The sequence below is a fragment of the Hippoglossus stenolepis genome, chromosome 3, assembly GCF_022539355.2.
Source record: "Hippoglossus stenolepis isolate QCI-W04-F060 chromosome 3, HSTE1.2, whole genome shotgun sequence".
Classification (NCBI taxonomy): domain Eukaryota; kingdom Metazoa; phylum Chordata; class Actinopteri; order Pleuronectiformes; family Pleuronectidae; genus Hippoglossus; species Hippoglossus stenolepis.
Genome location: NC_061485.1, coordinates 25,722,145 through 25,744,160, shown reverse-complemented (window position 1 = coordinate 25,744,160; position 22,016 = coordinate 25,722,145). Strand labels below are relative to the sequence as shown.

Genomic DNA, 22,016 nt, shown 5'->3' with positions numbered 1-22,016 from the left:
AGGCAGATAATCGTGGGTTAAATGAGGTGACAAAACAGTTGCCTTTACCGTGTGATAATTGTCGCCTAATTTGTGTTAAAAACAAAATAAATTAATAAATAACAGATTCAGCTGTCATGCTGTCAGAAATGTGCGAACGTGAAAATGAAATCAAAGAAGAAAACAAAGGAATAATGAGTAAGCCGAGCGCGTGCACCTTATCAGTCGTAGTCAAAGCCTCCCATTAAAATGCTCTGTCTCCCCTAATTGTTTACAGAGGCAGCAGCTGGGACTCAGCATTCAGAGGCTGTCCGGTTTTATTAACTCCTGTGTCACCGAGAACAAAGTCCCCCACGTTGGTGCGGAGCGATGGGAAGCAACAGTCTGCCTTTTTTTGTTTTTTATCTGTTACTTGTAAAGCAGCACATGTTTGTGTTGTGGCACTGGAATCAGGACAGAATTGAGGGGGGACTTGTTAGCGTATACTGTAAATGTCAGGGAACGCCGCTTGGTGCTCCACAGGGAGAGCGGCTAGCCTGTGCAGCTTGTAGACAGCCCCCTCCTCTTCACTCACTGCTTCATGGGCATATGCCAACATCATCACCAGCTCTCCAATCTTTAGAACATCAGTCAGCAGTCTCCCCATGACTCACCGTACTTACTCATTAACAGCATTTTCCTCGACTTGTTAAAACACGCCGTGGAAACGGATCTGATGAATTTAACCAAAAGCCGTTGAACTTACTCATGATCATGATGTTTGCGTTGGACAGCAGGCTGCCGTGTCTGTTGGAGGCCTCACACTGGTAGACTGCACTGTCAGACGCCTTGGCGTTATGCAAAACGATGGTCTCACCAAGCGTCTTCCTGTTGGCTGCTGGGGCGTCTGCAGTCAACCAGAGAAACAATGGATGAAACATCAATGTTGAAGATAAAATTCATCACACACAGATAATCACACATCAACAGGTAACTGGACTTTTCTGCTTCATTCATAACCCACCGTCCTATCCACACTGCACTGACCATTAATGCACAAGAACAGATGGGTATTCTTAAGATTTTAACTATACTACTAAAGTAAACGTAACTCTTACCAATACTGCTTATCGATTCGGCATTTTAACAACTTTAACAACACTTGCACCAGCTCTTAGATATAGATATATATAATATATGAATGCAGGACTTTTTATTTGTCAATGTTTCACTGTGCCATAGTTCACATGCAGCTCCCAAACCACTGAATCCATCTCCCTGCTCTGAGTGATACTTTTGAACTTTTACTTCTCAGTGCTATTGTCACTAAGAGCGGCAAGCTGTGTGTGTGTGTGTGTGTGTGTGTGTGTGTGTGTGTGTGTGTGTGTGTGTGTGTGTGTGTGTGTGTGTGTTTACTACTACAGAAGTTTAAGAGGACCATTTTGAGCCTAGAACTTACAGAGTGAGGACGCTTTCTGACCCACTTTCAATAGACCGATTGAGTGTAAGTACTTGTTTGTTGAGATAGAGTTAGAATTAGGATTAAGTTAAGGTTAGGGTTATGCATTTAGTTGTGATGGTAAAGGTTAAGGCTAAAGGGCTAGGGAAAGAATTTTGACAATAAGAGTCGTGAATTTCTGAATTGTTGTATTCATACTTTTAAATGAGTACAAGAATGTGCTTGTGTGTGTGTGTTTGTGTGTGTGTGTGTGTGTGTGTGTGTGTGTGTGTGTGTGTGTGGTTGGTCATATAAAATGTACAAGATAATATTTCATGTTGCAACAATAAATACAAACTCTATTTACCTCGTTTCTCCAGTGCCGAGAACAGAACCAATAACATCAGAGCTTATTGATACTACAGTCTTTAATTGTGTAGCACCAGGACCTGGTTAATACTGGTTCAGTCCCATCCCGAAGCACAAGTGTGTATATTCTGATTGTTTATCCTCCCTTTAGAAATGTTTTGCAGTCATGTTTGTGGGTCCCAAACCACATGTTGGGAACCCGTGCCCTAATCCATTGAGCCAGGACTGCTTCACAAACTTTTTAATGAACATGTTTTTCATGCGTCGCTCTACAAATAAAAGAAAGTCGACTCTACCATTAATGTGGTTTCCACATTCTGCCCTCTATGACACAAAAACTGCACCGTCACAGTTTTCATCATGAGCGGCATCGTGGTACGACAGATAGTTCTGGTCTGTTTCCTTATTTCCTTAGATACAATGTTTGCGTCTCACTGGATGGATTTCAATTTAAAGAACCCAGAGTTTTTGACAGCTCAGGATTATTCTAACAGCATTTCACAGTGGCTTCCTTCAACATCCATTTAGAGTTTGAGGCTTCAATGACTCTCCTATCCACTCTGGAACACTCCTCGCTCGTGTTAAATCTTATGCAATGTGATGCCGTAAGAAAGAAAAACAAAATGTCAACATTAATACTTTTTGAGACTTTAAGATTCCCCACATTATGACTACCACAGTAGGAGCAGGTTGTACATGTTTAAGGGTGTGTGTGGGACTGACCCTGCAGAGGTACGCCGTTCACCCTCCACGAGATGGCCAGCGGAGGAGTCCCGCTGGCGGAGCACTTGATGAGCACGTCTGAGCCGATCATGCTGAGCTGACTCTCGGGCTCAAACAGCCACTCCGGAGGCTCTGGGAACACACAGTCAGCACAATGTTGTTAAAGTGATGAGTGTGAGTTTGAGAAAGACACTGAGCATTTACACAGAAAGGACACAACCACAGGAACATGCACGCTTTATATGTTATTCAATATGAGAGCGCTTTTAGAATAAATGCTGCAATTACATTTAAGGGTACCAAGGACAGACAAGTAGAGGCACACCAGGCTGCCACACTACATTAGTATTGTGTGCAAGTTTCTGTGATGCATTGGTTTGGAGTTATTCAGGTTGTGTGGCAGGGTTTTCTAGAAACAATTAAAGGGAGGAGAAGGTATTAAGGCTTTTTACAGAATATCTGACGTAAAAGCAACACCTGCACTTTCACTCCTGGTTTACTGAGGAAACAGTTTCACACCCTTCTGCATCATCACAATCATCACGTTGGTCTGTTATAATTTTTTCACCAAATTATCACAATAATGAGCCTCACATACATATTATCCTGGAAACTTGATTGTGCTACAGTGAATGTGCAGTGTAAAACAAAAAATGAACAGTGATGGAACATAGATATGTATATTTACCTTGTCTGTGATTTGATCATTTAGAGGATATTTATAGTATATGAATTATTTTATTTAAACAACAAAATATGTTTGTCTGCTGCTTAGTTGCAGTATTTCTATGTTATGTTACTTTATGACTGTTATTTCTACTCCACTACATTCAGAAAATGGAGCCTTTTACTCCACTAAATTTCTTTGACCAGTATAGTTGCTCGAAGTTAAGATTTTTGTACAAGACATGTAAAAACTGTGTAATACACAAAGCATATCCAAAGATTAAATCAGTGTTTTTTGTCTTTTTTTTATACTTTTTTTCCCGACCATTGCTCTTTAACCAAAGAGACATTTTCTTAAACATTTCTTATCCGGTTTTAGATTTAAATGTTTGTGGCTGAAAGATGTAAAATCCGACAATATTTCACACAAAAAAGAAAGATTTGAATCTAATCATGTCATTTATATTAATAAATCCATCAAAGGGGCCATTTTTATGAACTTTCTTCAAGTCCATGTAGGTCATTATACTTTTACTTGATTAAATTTCTGAATTGCTTTATTCATACTTTTAATTAAGCAATCTCAGCCCTTCATCCAGCACTTTATCTGGCTTCTTTTAAAGGATTCATCATATCCATATATCATCAGCCACACAGCTCCTACAGTAAATCTGCTCTACTTGCTTATTGTAAGAGAAGTGAGGATTCAGTCCATTATTTAAAGAGACAAAAGGTTTGATGTGACAGCAGCACTGTGCCAGCATGTAGTATTTACCTTCTACTCTCACTGTGAAGTAGTGGATGGCTTCTCCTAACAGGTTCTTCGCCTTGCACATGTACTTTCCTTTGTCTTCCTGTTCAACTTTCGGCACTATCAGCAATTTCCCATGATTCTCCAGTTTTGCTCTGACGGGGAGCTGATGGCCAATCTTCACCCACTCCACCTGAGGAGTTGGACTGACAGAGAGGGAAACACACAGTGAGTTTAAACATGTTAATATATTAAACTTAAATTAGATAATACTTTATTATTCCCACGGAGAAATATAAATATAAACACAAGAAAATATTGAGATAGAATACAAATAACGTTCCTGAACATGCTACAGTTACCTGAATATAAAGTAAATAGTGTTCAAACATGTGACATTTAAAAATAAATACAGTAGATATAAAAACTACAATTCTCCACCAAGGAGGATTTATTTTCGACCTTGCCCCCATGTTTGTTGGCTGCTTTGTTTCTTTGTCAGCAGGATTATGCAAAAACAAAATCAACCAAATTTCATGAAGAATCCATTAAACTTTAGTGTGAATCCGGATCAGGGAACGCATCCGGGAATTTTTTGTTTTCTTTAACAAATCGTAGCATTGTACGTTTTCAACATTTTTCAGATCTAGGGAATTTAAATGTGTTTTCAATAGTGGACTGTTGGGCCTTGGCGGAGGTTTGCACTCCAGGAAATTTAGAATTTAGAATTTGAGGAAATTACTCAAAGGTGTAAGTGAATTAATATGTTTGAAACATGTTGAATTACTTACAATCCCTCAGCAATACACTCCAATTTCAGGTCCTCTCCTTTGACCAGCTGTGTCTCTGATCTGCCACCAGAGGGTGTCAGAAGAGAAGGCCGTCTTTCCAGGATGGCATTAGCTGAGGAGGTATAGCAGTGGATTAGACAGTATCAATACACACCAGAGGTGTAATGCAGTTTCCTAAAGGCTGCACCTAAATAAATGGCAAACTGACAGAGCTGCATTGTGCACACAGCTCTTTCTAGCTGATGTTTCACTCAAACAACTCACCAGCTTCAGGACTCATGTCACTTTTTTCTGAAATGGAGGTGGATGAGACAAAAATACAATGAACATGAGGACAACGTGGGTGCATCATGACAAAAGCATCACCGAAATCACAACACAAAACCGAGAGGATGCACAAAACGAGACAGGGTGTCACTCGGATGGCTTTTGAAGTGCTGCTATGAACGTGGATATCGGCGTGTGAAATGATCAGTGCTCTGAAAACAAATCAAAGCTGAGCTGGAATAAACAGCTGAAGTGACGCCTACTTGTCTTGACGATGACAGCCATGGCGATCTTTTGAACGATGGTCCGTATTCTTGGGAAGGCGGCGAAGCAGCAGTAGTCTCTCCTGCTGTCCTTGTGTTCCGCGTGAGAGAAGTAAAGGTCCCCGTTCAGGCCCATGGACACTCTCTCATCCTGTTCTATGTGCTGAAGATCTGAGCACACACACATGACGGGTTTATGTAGCAAATACAAAGCAGTTTCATAAATTCAGCCTGAGGTTCACGATCTTTATTAATCATGACTCTTTATTAAACAGAAGGGTCTTCTTTGGGCCCCTTGTCACGTTTTAAAAATCCATGAGCTGTTAGACGTTACATTTAATAAGTTCTCTAAAGAAATAACACAGGTCACATTTTCCAGTATTTACAAAATATAACAAAAATTCATATCTGTGTGGCATTTTTTTTCTTCTTTTGATGCCCCATTAATTATATAATGACCTCAGATTTACATTGTGACACTGGAAGGAGCCTGATGCTGGGAATTATCAAAACGTATGTAGAGTAGAAACAGTGAAACACATGTTTCACATTGTTGAACCAGCATAGATGTAATAATGTTATCTGTAATAACGTTTGTCTCATTTCCCAGATATTTTACTGCACATTTAATTTGATATTTTACACACATTTTGTTGATATTACTCACTGTACTGCATATTTTAAACATTGATGGTGTATGTAAAATATACTTTATGGTTTGGGATATAAGAGAATATTAAAAACCAAGATGTCATCAGCATTTCAAATACTTTTCCACACAATTCAGACTGACATATCTTAATATACCTAAATAAACTATTTAATTGATGAGGAAAAAAATGTGTATAATTAATAATTGAATATATTAAATAAAAAAAAATGTTGACATGTATTTGAAAACAAATTCATCATCGCTAAAAGGTATCACTTACTGATGGTCATCCAGTAGATCTGCAGAGGTGGGATTCCCTTAGGTGGGTCACACTGTAAAATAAAAGGCTGGCCTTCCTCCACCTCCAGAGGGGCCAGTGTTTCTTTAGGAAACTTTGGAACACCTACATTAAAGATATAAAGCAAACAGAGTCAGCAGATGAAGTCAGACAATAATGAATAAACTAATCTCTTTAGTTCTCTTCCGCTCCAGTAGATGGCAGTAATATCCTTCATGAATTCTGTGTGGGGCCTGCTTCCTGAGCTCTGTCTGTATCATTCAGCAGATTGAATTCTGTGGGATGTATTTCAGTTCTTGGCCCGAAGAAACAAAACAGACATCACTATGACACTTGTTGTGGCTTGTCACCACTGCTGAGTGGTTGACGCCCAGCCAACTTTTATGTGGGGGTTTATGTACTGTGCTTGGGAACAAAAATAAAAATGTGGTAAAGGGATGCAGAGGCTCGATCACATCTGATGATTTCTCCAGTGCAGAGTTATAGATGAGATGCTGCGAGGGGTGGAGCAGGCACCAACCTCAATGACTTTCTGCCATGTCAAATACAATGAAAAGCTCACAATGGAGCGGCGCAGTCGTTACATAGGACTGCTGGTCCTGAATCACTTTGAAAGGCACTGTAACGGAGCACCCTGCTCACACACACATGGATGTATGTTACTCACTGGGCACATAGAACTCGATCTCCTCCGATATGGCGGTCCCCAGTTTATTTGAGGCGTAACAGCGATAGATTCCCTGGTACTCTGTAAGGTTCCCATTATTTTCTATCACAAAGGTCCCAGAATTCTCTTCTTTCATCAACCGGGGGTCGAGGAAGGGGTCAAATTCCACGCCATTCTTTGTCCATCGGAATCTAAATAAAAAAAGCCAGTATTGAAACGTCAAATCCTAAAACCTGAGATTTTCAGCATGCTCACTTTCCAGAGATGGCGCACAAATTCAGAGCAACAAAATATAGCACATCATGTCAGTGGCCAACTGTTGTTGTTGTTGTTTGTTGTTGGTGTCTGTTTGGCTGCGAACAAGCTCTCCATCCTCGCCTCGAGGTTCTGTACTCACTCTGGCTCGGGATTCCCTTTGGCTTCGCACGTCACGGGGAAGCTCTCGTCAAAAGGGAACGCGATGACAGTGCTGGGCGACTGATCTGTGATGGTGGGCAGCTGCTCAACTGGGCAACAAACAGGCAGACAAGCATGGAAATGTGAGAAGCACAACATAGGCCTGAATACAGAACTCTATTCAAAACTATGTCATATGAAACGTGATACTACAGCAGTGGTCTCCAACCTTTATGCCACCGTGATTCAATACAACAAAGCAGGGCCCTCAGGTGACCCCCCCCCCTTATCGAAGGTTATAAGGCCTCAGTGTGAGAAGTTCTACTTTACTTCTGCCGAGGAGGTTATGTTTTCACCTGTGTCTGCTTGTTTGTTTGTCTGTTTGTTTGTTGGCAGGATCAAAACCTACGAAACAGATTTCCACTTAACTTGTTATAGATGTGAATGAAGCGGTGGATCCAGGACATTTTTATTATACTTTCTTTAAATTGCAACATATATATTTTTTGTAAAAATGATCAGTGTTGTAGATTTTAACGTTTTTATAGGAGGATCATTCAACCACATTATGTGAAAAACAAGGCTAGAAAACTGCAATTAACAGTAATAAGTAGCTCAGATAATGTGGCCACAGGAAGGGAAATTCAATGTATCTTTGATAGCTTTAGAAGTGTAACACAGACAAATATGACTTATTTTGGAGCATGATTCAGATCAGATTTTTCTAAGTCATAACCTTCTGAGAACTTTGGCTGTAATAAAAAAAGAAAATACTTGAAAATACTTGGAAAATATTTGAAAAAAAACATTTTATATCATGTTGCACCTCACATTAAAACTACAAAGGTAAGTTCCACTTATCAGTTAATAGTACTCAGGACCTCAGCAACACTTACATCAGCATTATTCTCTCCTATATTTCTGCTATAACAACCAGACTATCATGTGTGGGACTGTTTGGCCGAGGCGGAGGTACATTATGCGCGGTACCGACTGACATTCAAGCTATTCTTAAGTATGAAGGACTACTGAAGCCGGAGGCAGTAAAAATGTCCAATAACTCATAAGAAGAACACATATAGAATTTTCCATCCATCCATTATCCATACTGCTTTGATCCTTTTAAAGGATGCAGGGGGATCTGGAGCCAATCCCAGCTGACATTGGGCGGGAGGCGGGGTACATCCTGGACAGGTCGCCAGCGTATCACAGGGCCAACATACTGGGGCAAACAACCATGAATGCTCACATTCACACCTGTGGTCAATTTAGAGTCTCCAATTTACCAAATTGGACCAGTTCTTGCTGTGAGACGACAGAAGTACTGTTTTTCTTCCAGTCTTTTCCCTTTAAATATCTTGCGAGCTCAGGCTGGAAACCACTGGACTAACATGTTTACACCAATAATACATTTTATGCAGAGTTCTATCCCAAAACAGAATAAACCAATGACTTTGTCTATAAAGTCGAAAGTTCAGCATTTATGAATAAGCCAACTTGTTGGATTGTTTCTATTTTGGGCATAAAACTCTTCACTCAGTCTCATATGATCTTATGACATGGAACATATGGTAAGAATGGAAAACACACGACACATTATGTATGACTGGAGTATGAATAAGTATAAAGGAAATGCAAATGTGATGCCTCATAGAAGCTACAATCGGTGTATTGTTACGGAGTCATGACTGATGCTGTGAGTCAGCGAGCCAGGAGATGAACTGAGAGAGAGCTGAGGTCATCACTAACACCAGCTACCGAGCGGCAGAATGAACTTACTGTTTACATGACCTAAAACTGCACAATCCACAGCAGCAGGGGGAAATAAACAGCACAAAAAACAGCCTTGTCACAAGTATTCTCTGTACACAAGCCTTTTCAAGCACATACACATTGGTGATGCAAAACAAAGGAATGAATTAAAACAATATTCAGACATTAGGAGCCTTCTGCCTTTTCAGAGAACCTCCTTGAAGTGTTCTTTATCAAGCTTTTAAGAGATATCCCTGAATAATTTAGAGGGAGAGGTTTGATACGTTTTTTTTGCAATAAAACTGGGAAGCATAGCGACGACACAAAAGCAGTCTCACTCGAACAAGATAATCGCTGTAGATTTATTCCCTTCACAGAATACTTGATGACTGTAACAGCTCTCTGTGGTGTGATTTATTTGCCTCTAAATTATTCAAGTTAAACCAAGAACACATTCTCTGTAGAAGCGAATAAAGATTTGTGCGACTCCTCACACATAACCTTTCCTTGTTTATATATTCCACTGGGTCCTCTCGCGTCAGAAATCACTTTCTTTGAGTCGTCTATGATGTGTGTTTGTTACGGTTAAGTGTCTCTTATCTGAACATTAAGCTGATCCGTTGTGAATTATCAGACAGGAAAACATCATATACATTTTGTGCAATCAGGTCATTTGTACCACAAACTGAATATAAATGTACAAATTGAATTCCTCTGACTTGAAAGGATGATTAGAATCAGTTCACTGCAGCTTGATTCTAAAGAAACAGTTGGAAAGCCGATCTTTGACTATGTATCTTTGTTTATGTCTTTTAAAAATGTTAAGTACATATATTACTGCAGAAACAAGTTGTGGACACCAACAGACCCATGGCCATCTTCAAATGAGGTGTGGTCAGGTGCATTGAACTTAAACTTGAGCATATTATAACAATCTAAACCCACAGTCTGAATACATTTCTACTTTTGTCATTCATGTGCTGTCAACATATTTACATCAATTTGTCCCAATCTGGGAAATTTCACGTAAACTCAGGTCGGAACAGCAACTGGGAAAGTCAAAAATAATTTTGGTACATGAGTTGCTAATGTCATCATTTAAAAACCAATGAACATAGTTTTACAATCAGCTCAAAATAGCTTTCAATGTAAACTTGTCAAACGTGACTTTTGTGACTTGCAAACTGTTCCTCCATCTCTCACAAGTGTCTAACACGACCACATGTTTTTTATGAGCATACATTATTATTATTATTATTATTATTATTAAATGATCAATGTGCTTGTCATACCTGATCCTTTTTCGTTGCTCTTCTTTTCTATGCAAATATATAAAAGTGGTGTTGCAGTGTTGTTGAAACACTTATTACATAGTTATAACACATTTTGTTTACAGCGTCAATGTTTTTGCCACCTTTCGACATTTTAACGACTCTACAACTTCATTGGGACGTTCCAAGGGGCATGTTAATGTGCTGTTAGTTCAATGGTGGAAAAAAGGTCTCTGCACCAGCACCTGCAAACACACCTGACTGCCAAAGGGAATGGGAGATGGCGCTAGATTTGGTTTATTGCATGTTGGGCTCCAAAACGTACAGTACAACCTTTTTTTTTTAACCATGCATCTGGCACAGTGACCTTTTCCCACCATTAACGAGACAGAGCTGATTTGGACACAGCATACATGCCCTTGCACCATGCACTTTTCTCCATGTGCTTAAATCATTAAAATAGTTTAAGTTAAGTTCAACCAGCTTTCAATATTTTACAGTGTAGAAACCATGATTTAAAGGGTTATTTCAACCAAATAATGAAACAATAAAAACATGATTTCTCACATAACTCTAATGGTATCATCAGTTTATGAGATATCCTGCTCTCAGATCTACTGCTCCATTATAACAAAATGAAAGTTTGTTTTCAGTGTTAAAATCTGTGATCATTTCAAATACAATGTCTTTGTTTATGTGGATACGACAAAAAAACCGAATAATGTTTTAAATCATTTCAAACTTAATAAAAACTTCTAACATTGTGTGTGTAATAAAAATATATGTTTTTTATCTAAAGGAACTACCACTTTAACTGCAGCAGGAATTGAAACCAGCCTCCTTTGTGAACATGTGTGGATGAATGTTTTGCTGTAGCACAAAGTCAGCACTCACCTTCCAGTGGGATGTCAATGGCAGCAGTCGTATATAAGGCACAATAACAGGTGATCCAGCCCAGCACGGCGACCAGTCCCGGGCTCCTCTGCGACCTCATGGTTTCACTGTAAATCTCAGACGTCCTCAGGAAACGCGTGCTCTCTCTCTCTCCTCTGCGTCCTCAGTTCATTTCTCTGGCGCGTCGAAAGATGCTGTACCTGTGAGAGCAGCACAGACGGAGAAGGCCCCCATGAATCCACCCACGCGCTGGCAGACAGAAAGGCAAACCCCAAACACAACAAATCCCATGTGACTGGGAGCCCGACTGCTCCCTGCTCAGCCAGGCATAACCTGGCACACCGCACATTTTCATTTGCATCAACAGGGGCTCTGTTGTGCGCTACTTCACGTTTTACTGTGACAAAGAAATATTCACATTAAAGCCGTGTATCATCCCCCTTCCCCCTGGGACTCAAATTGTTTGTCAGTGTAAGTGTGTAGTCGGAAAAGTGCATTTTTCATGCGGCGGTGGGAATAAATAAATAAGCAAATGAAGGAGCCTGTGGATTTATTAGTGCATGGCAGATGTTCAACAATACTGAAGGAAAGAAACACTTACTCCAAAACAGAGCCAAGATTGAAATCAAAATTACAATCGGAGTTAAGACTATTTGGCCGATTTAATCCCAACGCTGTTTTGATCAGCGCCTGCAAGACTCTGATAACAATGAGTGAAAGAGATTAACAATGCAGCTACGCGTTTATCTGTCATTGCAGCAAACACTGTTGCCTGAGGGATGTGAGGCATACATGGCGTACATAGTTAGCAGTCAGACAAAGTAAGCTGTGCGCACACGCACACACACACACACACACACACACACACACACACACACACACACACACACACACTCTGACAGGCTCCAGAGTACAGGATCATTTTGCAGCTAACAGACCAGAGTGTGGACCATAATGAGCACATGATTGGTCGGGAGTGCGGGACCGGAGCAGGGAGGAGCACGAAAGAGAGCGATGTATGGGAATTTTAGTGTCTGTGCAGTGTATACCCTGTGGGGTGTCAGCTCATTAGTCTTCCCTGTGTTGGCTGTGACCCAGCTCGGTAGGTCATGTCGTAGTAATTAGCTTAACAGCTTAACATACACCATTACAACAAAAAAAGACACAATAGCAAAAACATTTGAGTTCTAAAGAAATGTAGAATCATAATTCTGTTGGTCTGCAGGGATTTTTGTTTTTATGCTGGGGCTTAAACAGAAACTGTTGAACATGCAAGGATCCGCATTACAAGGTAAGGAAATCCAGTAATTGCAATTACTGAATTAATGTTGATAGGGCTCGCAATTAATGTCAAACACACACACAGTCAAGCAGTCATATCTAAGATATGAACTGGACAGTAACGATGCTCAAACACCTCTGCGACGTCGAGAAAGGAGCCTGTTTGAATTCAGCGCTCTTCTTTTCTAATCTTCCTGCTGCTTTCACAAAACTCAATGGGCGACACCGAGGTCAAACTCCCATTCGAGAGATGGAATTGAATAACTGACCAGAGAACAAAAGAGTCGATTTCATTAATTCAGAGAATGATGAACATGCGTTGACTCTCCAGCCGTGCCTCATGGTAATGGTATTAACTCCGTCTGCAACTCAATACTGACCTTTTTGAACCAACTCGTGACCCCTGCCCCGCCCACCAACAGCATCGCCATCAAGGTTCGAGAATCCGAGGGTGATACGCGTAATATAAACCCGCCCCACTCAATCACAATTTATGCCCACTGATCCCAGAGTTATAATTCATCCACAGAAACGCCTGAGGCTTTGCTTTTGTTTCAGCCTTTCCCAAACACGAGGATTTGCGTATGTTGCTAAACAGAGATTAAAATCAAAGGTAAGGGCTTTCTGCTAATTGGTTTGTGCTTTGTTGGTGAGATTGGCCTGGTTAAGAGGAATAGGGAGTAGGAGAGGGTTACAATTCCCACTAGACAATGTGTTCTCATTGTTAGACCATGTTGGCCAAAATCCTTTACCAACCTAACAACACCTTAGATGGATTACACTTTGTTCAAACTGTGCCTGATCATTTGCCTTTTGATTTAATTTGTTCTCCCCTCATTAAACATTTATTGGGAACCAACAGGGCCATCTGGTTGAGGGAGGTCTGCTCAGGGCTTAACTGCTGCGAGTAACAATGTCTACACTGAAGTCAGAGGGTATAGAGCCTATTGGACCTATATGATACACTCAAGAGGGGCCCCCCCTCCGACTCGGCTGATTTACAGACCGAGGGCTGTTTTTAATCCCCGCCCCTTTCAGCAGCGATCACACCAGCTCGAGATTGATGAAGCTGGCAGGAGGTTAAAAGCTGCTCACTGTGGGAAGGCCAATATGAACCCTAACCTTACTTAGCCAAGGCTCAGAGGGGACAGAAGCTCAGCCCAGGAGGGGGCAAGAAGTGGGAGATGAAGCAATGTGGGCCAAGTAAAAATCTGCCTCCACACTTTAAAGCTGTCTCTGAGTGACAGATGTAGAGCACTCTCTGACAAACCTTCTCCTCATCAACAAGACCAAAAGGACCAAGTATGTTCATTTTACAATGTGGACCAATTCTACACAAAGGCATTGTAACCTAATTTTACCCCTCATCATTAAAGTGTTTGACACAATAAAAAGCTTTTCAAACTCCCAGCTGGGGTGCGATGGGGGTTAGACATGTGCAATGTGGCACAAAATGGTGCCAAAAAAACATTTGTAGTCAATATTGATATGAATTACCAATATCAACATGTATTTAAATATGAATGAAGTCTCTATGTTGAGTGTGGAGATTGTGTGGAGAGTAGTACAGTCAGAAACTCAAAAACGATCAAAAACCATAAGAGCTACTAAAAGTGATGATTTCATTATTATCAAACATAGATTTCATCTTGTATCTTGGGGCTGTTTTGTGTCAAGTAAAATCCTTGGTGATCAACTTGTCACTGGTTTGTTGTTTCAGTCAACTGTCATAGAAGGATAGTACACTACAAACTAAGTCTATCAAGGGTATAAAGATGCCACCTCGTACAGTAAATCTGCGATTAGGGTCTTTTTAAAGATTCCATTTTATGATTAATCAGAACAATTAATCAGCAGTGTAATCAATAATAGAAAGGGATCATTAGCTGCAGCCGTAATTGGTGCCAAATTACAATCAAGACAATTTAGAGCAAAAAGCGTGTTTGATTTGAATTAAATTTGATTCACTTTAATTAATTTCATAATCGATTAGTGTGTTGATTAAATTGTCAATCATTTATTGTACAAGATGTTAAAAAATTCTGAGAAAAAGCTGAGAGAAAAGCAGCTAGTCAGGAAATTGTCAATGTTTGGCTTTTTTGCTTGGAAAATCAATGACACATTGATTGATTAATTCTTTCAGTTTTAGTGGCTAATAGTTCAATGTGTCTACTTTAAATAGTTTGGGAGTTTAGGGAGTTGCATGCTTTATGTTTCACATGATAACTGTGGGTTGTAGTATTTCCATTCTTTGTTGTCATAGGTTTTAAGTGAACACTACACACAAACACATTGTTAAAGGTTCAGTGTGTATAATTTAGTGACATCTAGTGGTGAGGATGTATGTTGCAGCTCAACCCCCCCTTCCAAACATGAAAGAGAACCTGTGGTAGCCTTCAGTTGTCATAAAAACTCAAAGGGTGTTTAGTTTGTCCAGTCTGGGCTACTATAAAAAATATGGCATAGAGAGGAGCCCCTCCCGATATAACTGTAAAGGTCATTCTAGGGTACGGAAAACAACAATTATAACTATTTAGATGATAACACACTAGTGAAAACTATGATTATTATAAATTAAATCTAGGCCATAGATCCCTTTCACCTAAATCAGACACACTGGACCTTTAGCTAGCCCTTTTGGGATGTGTCTTATCCACTGAGTAACTGTGCAAACTGGGCTTGATGTAGCCAAAGCACGTCTGCACCACCCACGTCTTGTCATCTTGTTTATCCATGACTGATCCTTACATTTAGGGTTGTTGTGACTGTTGAGTGAGCTGTCACTTTCTGTGCCAACAGAAACAGTTTCCTTAGGGGGGTAACTCTGCGTTCCCATGTGGACTACTGATATCAAAATGTCCTGCTGACAAGAACAACCCTTCAATACTTAGTGGAGTGTAAGTTCTTTAAATATCTGGCCAACAAAGTAATTTGTCGACAGTATATCCATAGTTTTCTATTGAGAAAATTATCTATGTCAACCAGTGTTTTACCATTTACTGTATATTGCTCATCCCCACTTTACCTTTTTTCTTTTGTTGATCTTTTTTTTCAGACATGCACTGATCTCCAGACATTTTCCTGAAATTTTGCGGAGGGGCTGTAGGAGTCCATTTCTCTGGACCTTTCCGAAACATTTCCTGCAAGGCCTCTCGTAAAATGGAAAATGTCTGAGTGAGCCCGTGTGAGAATAGAGCAAGAAATATCGTAACCTTCACAGTGGGTGGGCATGTTGATGACATTTCTAACACGCAACAGATGCTGAAAAACTAAACCTGAAAAACAGAACTGAATAAACAAAAAGAATACAAATATTTCAGGATTACAAAGAGAAGCTCTACACCATTAAGTTGCAGATAGATGTGTCAGCTTGCGAAGAGGATGATTAGGAGCTTTTGGTGATAAGAACCAACGTGATGTGATGTCCACAGTGGAATTTATAGGCCTATGTCATGCCTCTTGTATGCGATACTCAGCTGTCACCCCTCACCTGAATGTTCAGGACATTTTCCTCTTACTGTGAATGCGTCTGACCCAGACAATCTCCTTCTCAAATGAGAAAGACAAAGTTGATGTCTGAAAACAGCTTTAAACCTTGTCTTCAATACTGAGGATATTTTTTAACCTTTATTTTCCTCTCCATTTAAAAAAAACAACAAACAACCTCCATCCACATGGCCTTCATTCGCCAGACAAGAACACAAAAACGACTACAAAGTCTATAACATGCATGCAGGGGCCAGTAGGTGGTGATAAACTCGACATCAATAATCCTTCAAATGCCAGAGAAGAACGATGCGGTCCCAGTCATGTTGGGTGAAACAGACAAAGCAACAGTGGGCGTGCGCAAAGTAAGAAGTGATGTAATCGTTTCCCAAACGATTTTAATTGTCCCCACGGATACATAGAAATGTGAGTTTTTCAAAATCTGCAGGTGTTTGTAAAAAATCTCAGTTTTAATTACTTCAAAGCAATTTTTGTGTATGAACGAGAAGCTCAAATACAGAGAGAAAAAAACTGTTCTTCACGCTGCTGAATCCTGTATCACTAAAGAGCAGAATTCACTGACTTGTTACATTAGAGATTTTTCACAGCAGCCATCTTGACACAAAATTACAGTTACCAGTTAATAGTGTTACTAATTAAATTAATCAACGCTCTGTACCTAAATCAATCTAAACCTTCATTAACGTCAACACCTGTGTTCACCCACTATTTCATGTCAAAATGGCTGCTGATCTGGCACGCCACTATACAACTGGCCTGTTCTGTCTGTTTCTTGACTCCTACAGTTCAGCCATCTGCTCTGGCATCACACCTCAACTGTGACCCGTGAACAAATGCACAAATATTGAAAATGTATCACACACTACGAGGATGGCACGAGTCGGATTTCAAAGACAAAAACAAAGCACATCAAGTCGCTTCCTTGAACATTCTCCATGCAGCGTTGTTTAGTAAAGGGGTGGGGTCCTGTCTCCACCACTCAAAGTTCACTACAGTAGGTCTAGAGCCCTTGAGCTGGAACCATCTGCTGCTTTCTCACACAAAGACAACAGGGTAGAGAGAGTGTGAGCCTACTGTAGTTTAATGTGCGAGCCTGTAATAGGATTAAGCAGATCCTCGTCTTGTCAGGCCGGATTAAAATATTCTCTTCGCTAAAGACCTGCAACGGGAAGACAGCCGCTCCACGCTCCCCTCTCACGGCCCTGATAATGCTTTCACACTGATTCCCATTTGATCATTCAAGAACAATTAAAACAACGAAGTGAGCTGATTAACACTAAGCAGCAATTGACTTGCGTTGCTTCTGGAGTGTGTAATGAGTGCACAGTTTTTTTGGGTCGCCAGTTTGTTCTTTCAGTCCAATCAATGGCTCATTTAGCTTGCAAATATGACACAGTGTGGCCTGCTCTGAAAATGCAAACTCTCAAGTGGTGAAAACCTTTTTTTTGTAGAATTATATTTTCAGATTTGTTTTGAGATTTTTGTTTTCCCTTCGGAATTCGAACTATATTCTTTTCTGACCTTTGGCAATGTTAAGCAGTTTTAGTATTCTACAACAAGCTTGGCCCTGCGTTTCATCTATTATTAAAATATTAATGGGGAGGAAGAAGAAAAAAAAACCAGCAACAAGGCTCTAAATGAGATTAGGAAGTGGTAGCAAGATTAGATAATATGCCTGTCTAATTGAGATTGGGCTCGATTTGACTGCACTTCAGAAAGCATGACAGTTCCATTATCGCACCATTAATTCCAGAGGCCTGTAGCGCCAGCGTGCTCAGGGGACAGGGTCGGGAGCTGGGCGAAAGGAGTGACAGGAGGAGGATGAAGAATGAGGCAGTGAGGAAAGAGGAGAGGCTCAGGTTGTGGAGGAATGGGGCTCAGTTGCAGACAGATATAAAGCAGCTGCACTGATGAACTGTTCGGTTCCTGACCCCCGTGTGTTCTATATGAACTAATGAAGAACGACCATCATGACCCCGGGTGAACCCACTTGTTCAAGGAGAGAGTGGGATCCACTGCCTACACTGCGCAGTGACCCTGCAGCCTTATGTAACGACACACTGTACGAGGGTGGGATCTTCATGTCAGCAGCTGGCATCAGACACCCTTGAATAAGTGCATTCTTAAAAGGAAATTGAAGAGGTTTTTCACGAGAGGTTTTTATCTCGTCAGTAATGTGCATTTTTCCAAAAAAGATTTTCACGAACAAAAGAGCACGAAGGCTTTCTCCAGAATATAATTAGCTGCTCTTTTGTGTGTCTGAAAGCTGTTTGCCTCAGAAGAATATGAAACTCTGCTGTGAATATTCAAGCTGAAACTTACAGCGCTCTCTCTATATCAGAGCTAACCATTGTGACTTCTAATACTGGCCTGTTGCATAATTTATACGCAGAATGGAACTCTTGGTGGCTGAGACGTCTCACACAAGCGCATTAATGGGAAACACAAAAGCAATAGCCATAACACAAATGCAAAAGCAAATGCACAAGTGCAAAAGCCACTCAACGGAAGCACGACCACAACGCACACTGAAACGAGCGCAGCTACTGACTGCGGTCGAGTCAAGGATGTATGTGAGCCGTGGTTTATGAAAGTCAATCGCCGCTTAAATGAGATACTCGTGTACCACCGAGTGTAACACCTCAAGTATGGTTCTCATTTTAAGCAGCGACTGCTCATTTCATTGTCAACATCAGTTGTCCCTCACTTCAGTAGTGGTTCTGTTTCCATTGTGTGGCTTGTGCAGTTAAGTTGTGCCCTTTTGCATTCGGGTTTCCGGGCACCGTATAAACTGATCACCAGAGCGTGTCACGTGAACATGAAAATAACAACAATAAATCCTGCACACTGTTTGTGGCTAAAACTACATAACAGAAAAACTTCCGAGTCCTCTCTTTGAACCGGTTAATATGTTCAGAGCACGGGGGAAAAGGTTTTGGAAAGTGCAGTGCACCTGTCTGCATCACAGCTTACAGCCTTTTTTCCCTTTTTCCCTCTGATGTGCTCTCTTTGAAGTCCCACAGGAGTGCCCCCTCGCCCAGGACAATAATCACATTAGTGTGTGATCCTCGCTGAGTAGCTGGCACAGAGATGAATTGGACTGCGAGTTGGACTGCAGGGATTGGAATATTAGTTTTCCCTCGAACTAACACAGCCCGCTCCTCTCCGAATCCATTCCCTCCGACTGACTGATGCTGGAAATTACCCCAGACGAAACTGTCTCACCGCAAGACATGATCGATGGCTCTTATATCCCAAATCCTCACCTCCATCAGTCCCCGGTGCAATTTATTTCTGCCAACTACCGAGAATTCCGGATGTCCCTACAGCACACAGGGAGCTGCAGCGCAAACTACAGTTTTATAGAAACACTCTACCTGTGCTGCCTCATCCACCTTCTTAATCCCTTCAGGTGTCTCATGTCCATACAGGGAAAAGAAATCTGAATTTCAGCCTGTGAAATGAGAGGCTCTGCTCTGACTGTTGTGACATTTGAATTTCCTGTTCGCTGCTGCAGCAGAGCATCTGGACAGTGTTACCCAGGGTAAGCTGTTTGACACAGCTGTCGGATATGTGGCCCAGTTCCTGTGGCTCTCAATCTCTTAATAGGGTCGAGATGAGTTTATGTTGAGACCAGGCGACTGGAATGAGTTCAAGACCTGACGTTCAAGATTTAAGATTGTGAAATATAACAAAGCAGAATCTCAGTATTTACAGTGGGCTCTCATTAGTTAAAGACGAAATCTATTTGTTATTCAAGAACACATGTTAGAAAACAGCAACAACTGAACAAGATGTTTTCAATATCATCTTAACTGACTTTAACTTTTTTTGAAATAAATATATGTCTCACTGTCTTTGCAGCTACATTAAGATTATGATTATTTTAAATCAACAAACCACTTCAAGCTTAATACTTCCCAGACTAATAGTATTTCTTAATGAAACATGAAAACCAGTTTGGTTACACTTATAGAAACACCACATTAGCTAGTCTTGCCATTAATGCTTTTCCCTAGATAACACAAGATTCAGATGAAAAAAGCTATTTCATACTACCAGTATTTAATCTACAGTAAAGGGCTTATTAAATAAAACTAATTGGAGGTCGGAGATGCACCTCAGGGTCCATTTTAAAGTCCTCACTGTTACTGTCCAGTCCAACTTTGATGTCAATTCGGCACAAAGCAAATGGCAGAATGAACTTAAAGTGAATGTAAATACAGTCTGCATTTGCTAAGCGAGAGCTCTGGAAACCATCCAGACATACCAGGGCTTGACACTTACATGTGCTAACCTGAAATATTTAGGGGTGTGTAAAAAACTTCAAGTCTGTCCAGAGTTAAAAATCTGCTCAGTCCTTTGGACACAAAATATATCACATGCAGGTTCAGCAGCTTTTGTAAGCAGGTGGTCTGGTCTGCTTTGAGCTCAGCCAGCGCTCCTCAGCAGGACCAGGCTCAAACGACACCACTGAACCCCTCCACGCTGATCAGGTTGTTGACACTCCAAGGCTGCTTCTCGTGGATATCTTAATGTGTTAAAAAAAAAGTGGTGTCATTTGGATCATGTGATTTGTTTCAACGGACAAAACCGGCTCTGCACAGTGGTCGTGTCATAAAACAATAGAGGCTATTTGAACTGAGTTTTTTTACAGTTTACACAGATCCAGATGCAAGTGATACGCATGTGTCCATCCCTGCATACTGTACTGCACGTGTCACACATGTGTTGCACAGCACACTTTAAGTTAGCTGAGTTTCAGTAAAAATAAATGTCAAGCTTCTCAAAGATGAATGAATGAGCTATGAGGCCTGACACTACAACTATAGAATCATTCAAGTTATATTTAGCAAACAATCACGATAAATGTGTGATTAATCCTGTAGAACAAAACATGAGCTTTGAGATCACTGAACTTAGGCAACTTGTTCACTTAGTGCCACAACGATTTATTTTCATTACCAATTCATATGAGAATTATTTCCTGGATTAATTGTTTAACTGTTTGAATTTTTGGAAATATAAGAATAGTGAAAAATCCGACTTTCCGCAGTGCAACATTTTTTTTTCTTCATTATTTTGCGATCAAAACCCCCAACCCCAAAAATATGTCATGATTAATTTTGCTATAATAAAATGAGAAAACTTGCAAATATTTACTTTTAATCAAATGATGATCTCAGCTCCTATCTAATTAATCTCACTCATTTGTTTATTAAATCAATAAACAGTAGATTAAGACTATTTACATTTGACTGAGGACTCTTGTCAAATTTGTTTGCAAACATGTAAATGTAGTGAAGTCCCACATTTACTGATGCAGACACTTCAGATGATACTTTACTCTTGTCAAACATTTCCCATGAAACACTTTCATCAACCTCCTGAGATGCTTTTCAAACATCAACAGTAACTATGACGACAGTGCTTCGAGAGGATGTAAACATTTTCATTCTAATAAACAGGTGTTTTTATCTTTGACAATTATTTAGAGTTGCAATATGTTGACGCGTCATAGAGCAGATTTGCATTGGGCTTTGGTCCCAAAGAAACCTATGATAAAAAAAGTATCAATTTTCAAGTGTCTCCTCCACGTGGAGGGACCAAAACATGCTTAACCCAAATGTGCTGCCACAGCTTTACAGGCGTCTTCAGACACTATAGAATACTTACAAGACTTCACATTCTCAGCTCTGGTCGTCATGAGATGAACACCCGCTCCTTTCTAGGCAGCAACATCCAGAATCAAAGAAAAACATGACTGAGATAAAAATCATACTCTAGCAAAAATCATAGAGAGCGGAACACGTTCTTTGTTGTGTCATACGAGCTGCAGACGGACAGGAGTGGAGCCACTGTAGTCACATATGTTACCAAAGCCTCTAGCTTGGCAAAGACGCTCATTAAGCCACTGACAATCATTCCCACAAAGCCTGATCTGAAGCCTATTCACCGGCTGTGTACAAAGCAGAGTGGTGGAATGCAAGTTCCATCTCGCGCCCTGTTCAGTGTCATGAAAGATGTTTGCTGCACCTGAAGGCTCAAAGAAAAGTGTTTTATTAGCAATAA

The 22,016-nt window shown here is 40.5% G+C and overlaps 1 protein-coding gene across 6 annotated transcripts in view; it reads right to left on the bottom strand.

The window, feature by feature from the left end:
- chl1b (cell adhesion molecule L1-like b) overlaps positions 1-22,016 on the bottom strand; it is a 72,544-nt gene that overhangs the window by 23,418 nt on the left and 27,110 nt on the right. For 5 of the 6 annotated variants that reach the window (XM_047339399.1, XM_035152319.2, XM_035152321.2 and 2 more), the window contains exons 2-12: positions 11,157-11,356; positions 9,019-9,036; positions 7,241-7,349; positions 6,844-7,034; positions 6,159-6,281; positions 5,227-5,397; positions 4,961-4,987; positions 4,697-4,808; positions 3,930-4,111; positions 2,489-2,620; positions 725-865 (exon numbers count right to left, since the gene is read on the bottom strand). In XM_047339399.1, coding sequence (XP_047195355.1) covers positions 725-865; positions 2,489-2,620; positions 3,930-4,111; positions 4,697-4,808; positions 4,961-4,987; positions 5,227-5,397; positions 6,159-6,281; positions 6,844-7,034; positions 7,241-7,349; positions 9,019-9,036; positions 11,157-11,256 — 1,306 coding nt within the window. In that variant the 5' untranslated portion in view covers positions 11,257-11,356. The remainder of the gene's footprint in view (positions 1-724; positions 866-2,488; positions 2,621-3,929; positions 4,112-4,696; positions 4,809-4,960; positions 4,988-5,226; positions 5,398-6,158; positions 6,282-6,843; positions 7,035-7,240; positions 7,350-9,018; positions 9,037-11,156; positions 11,357-22,016) is intronic. The other variant, XM_035152320.2, reaches the window with a different exon arrangement.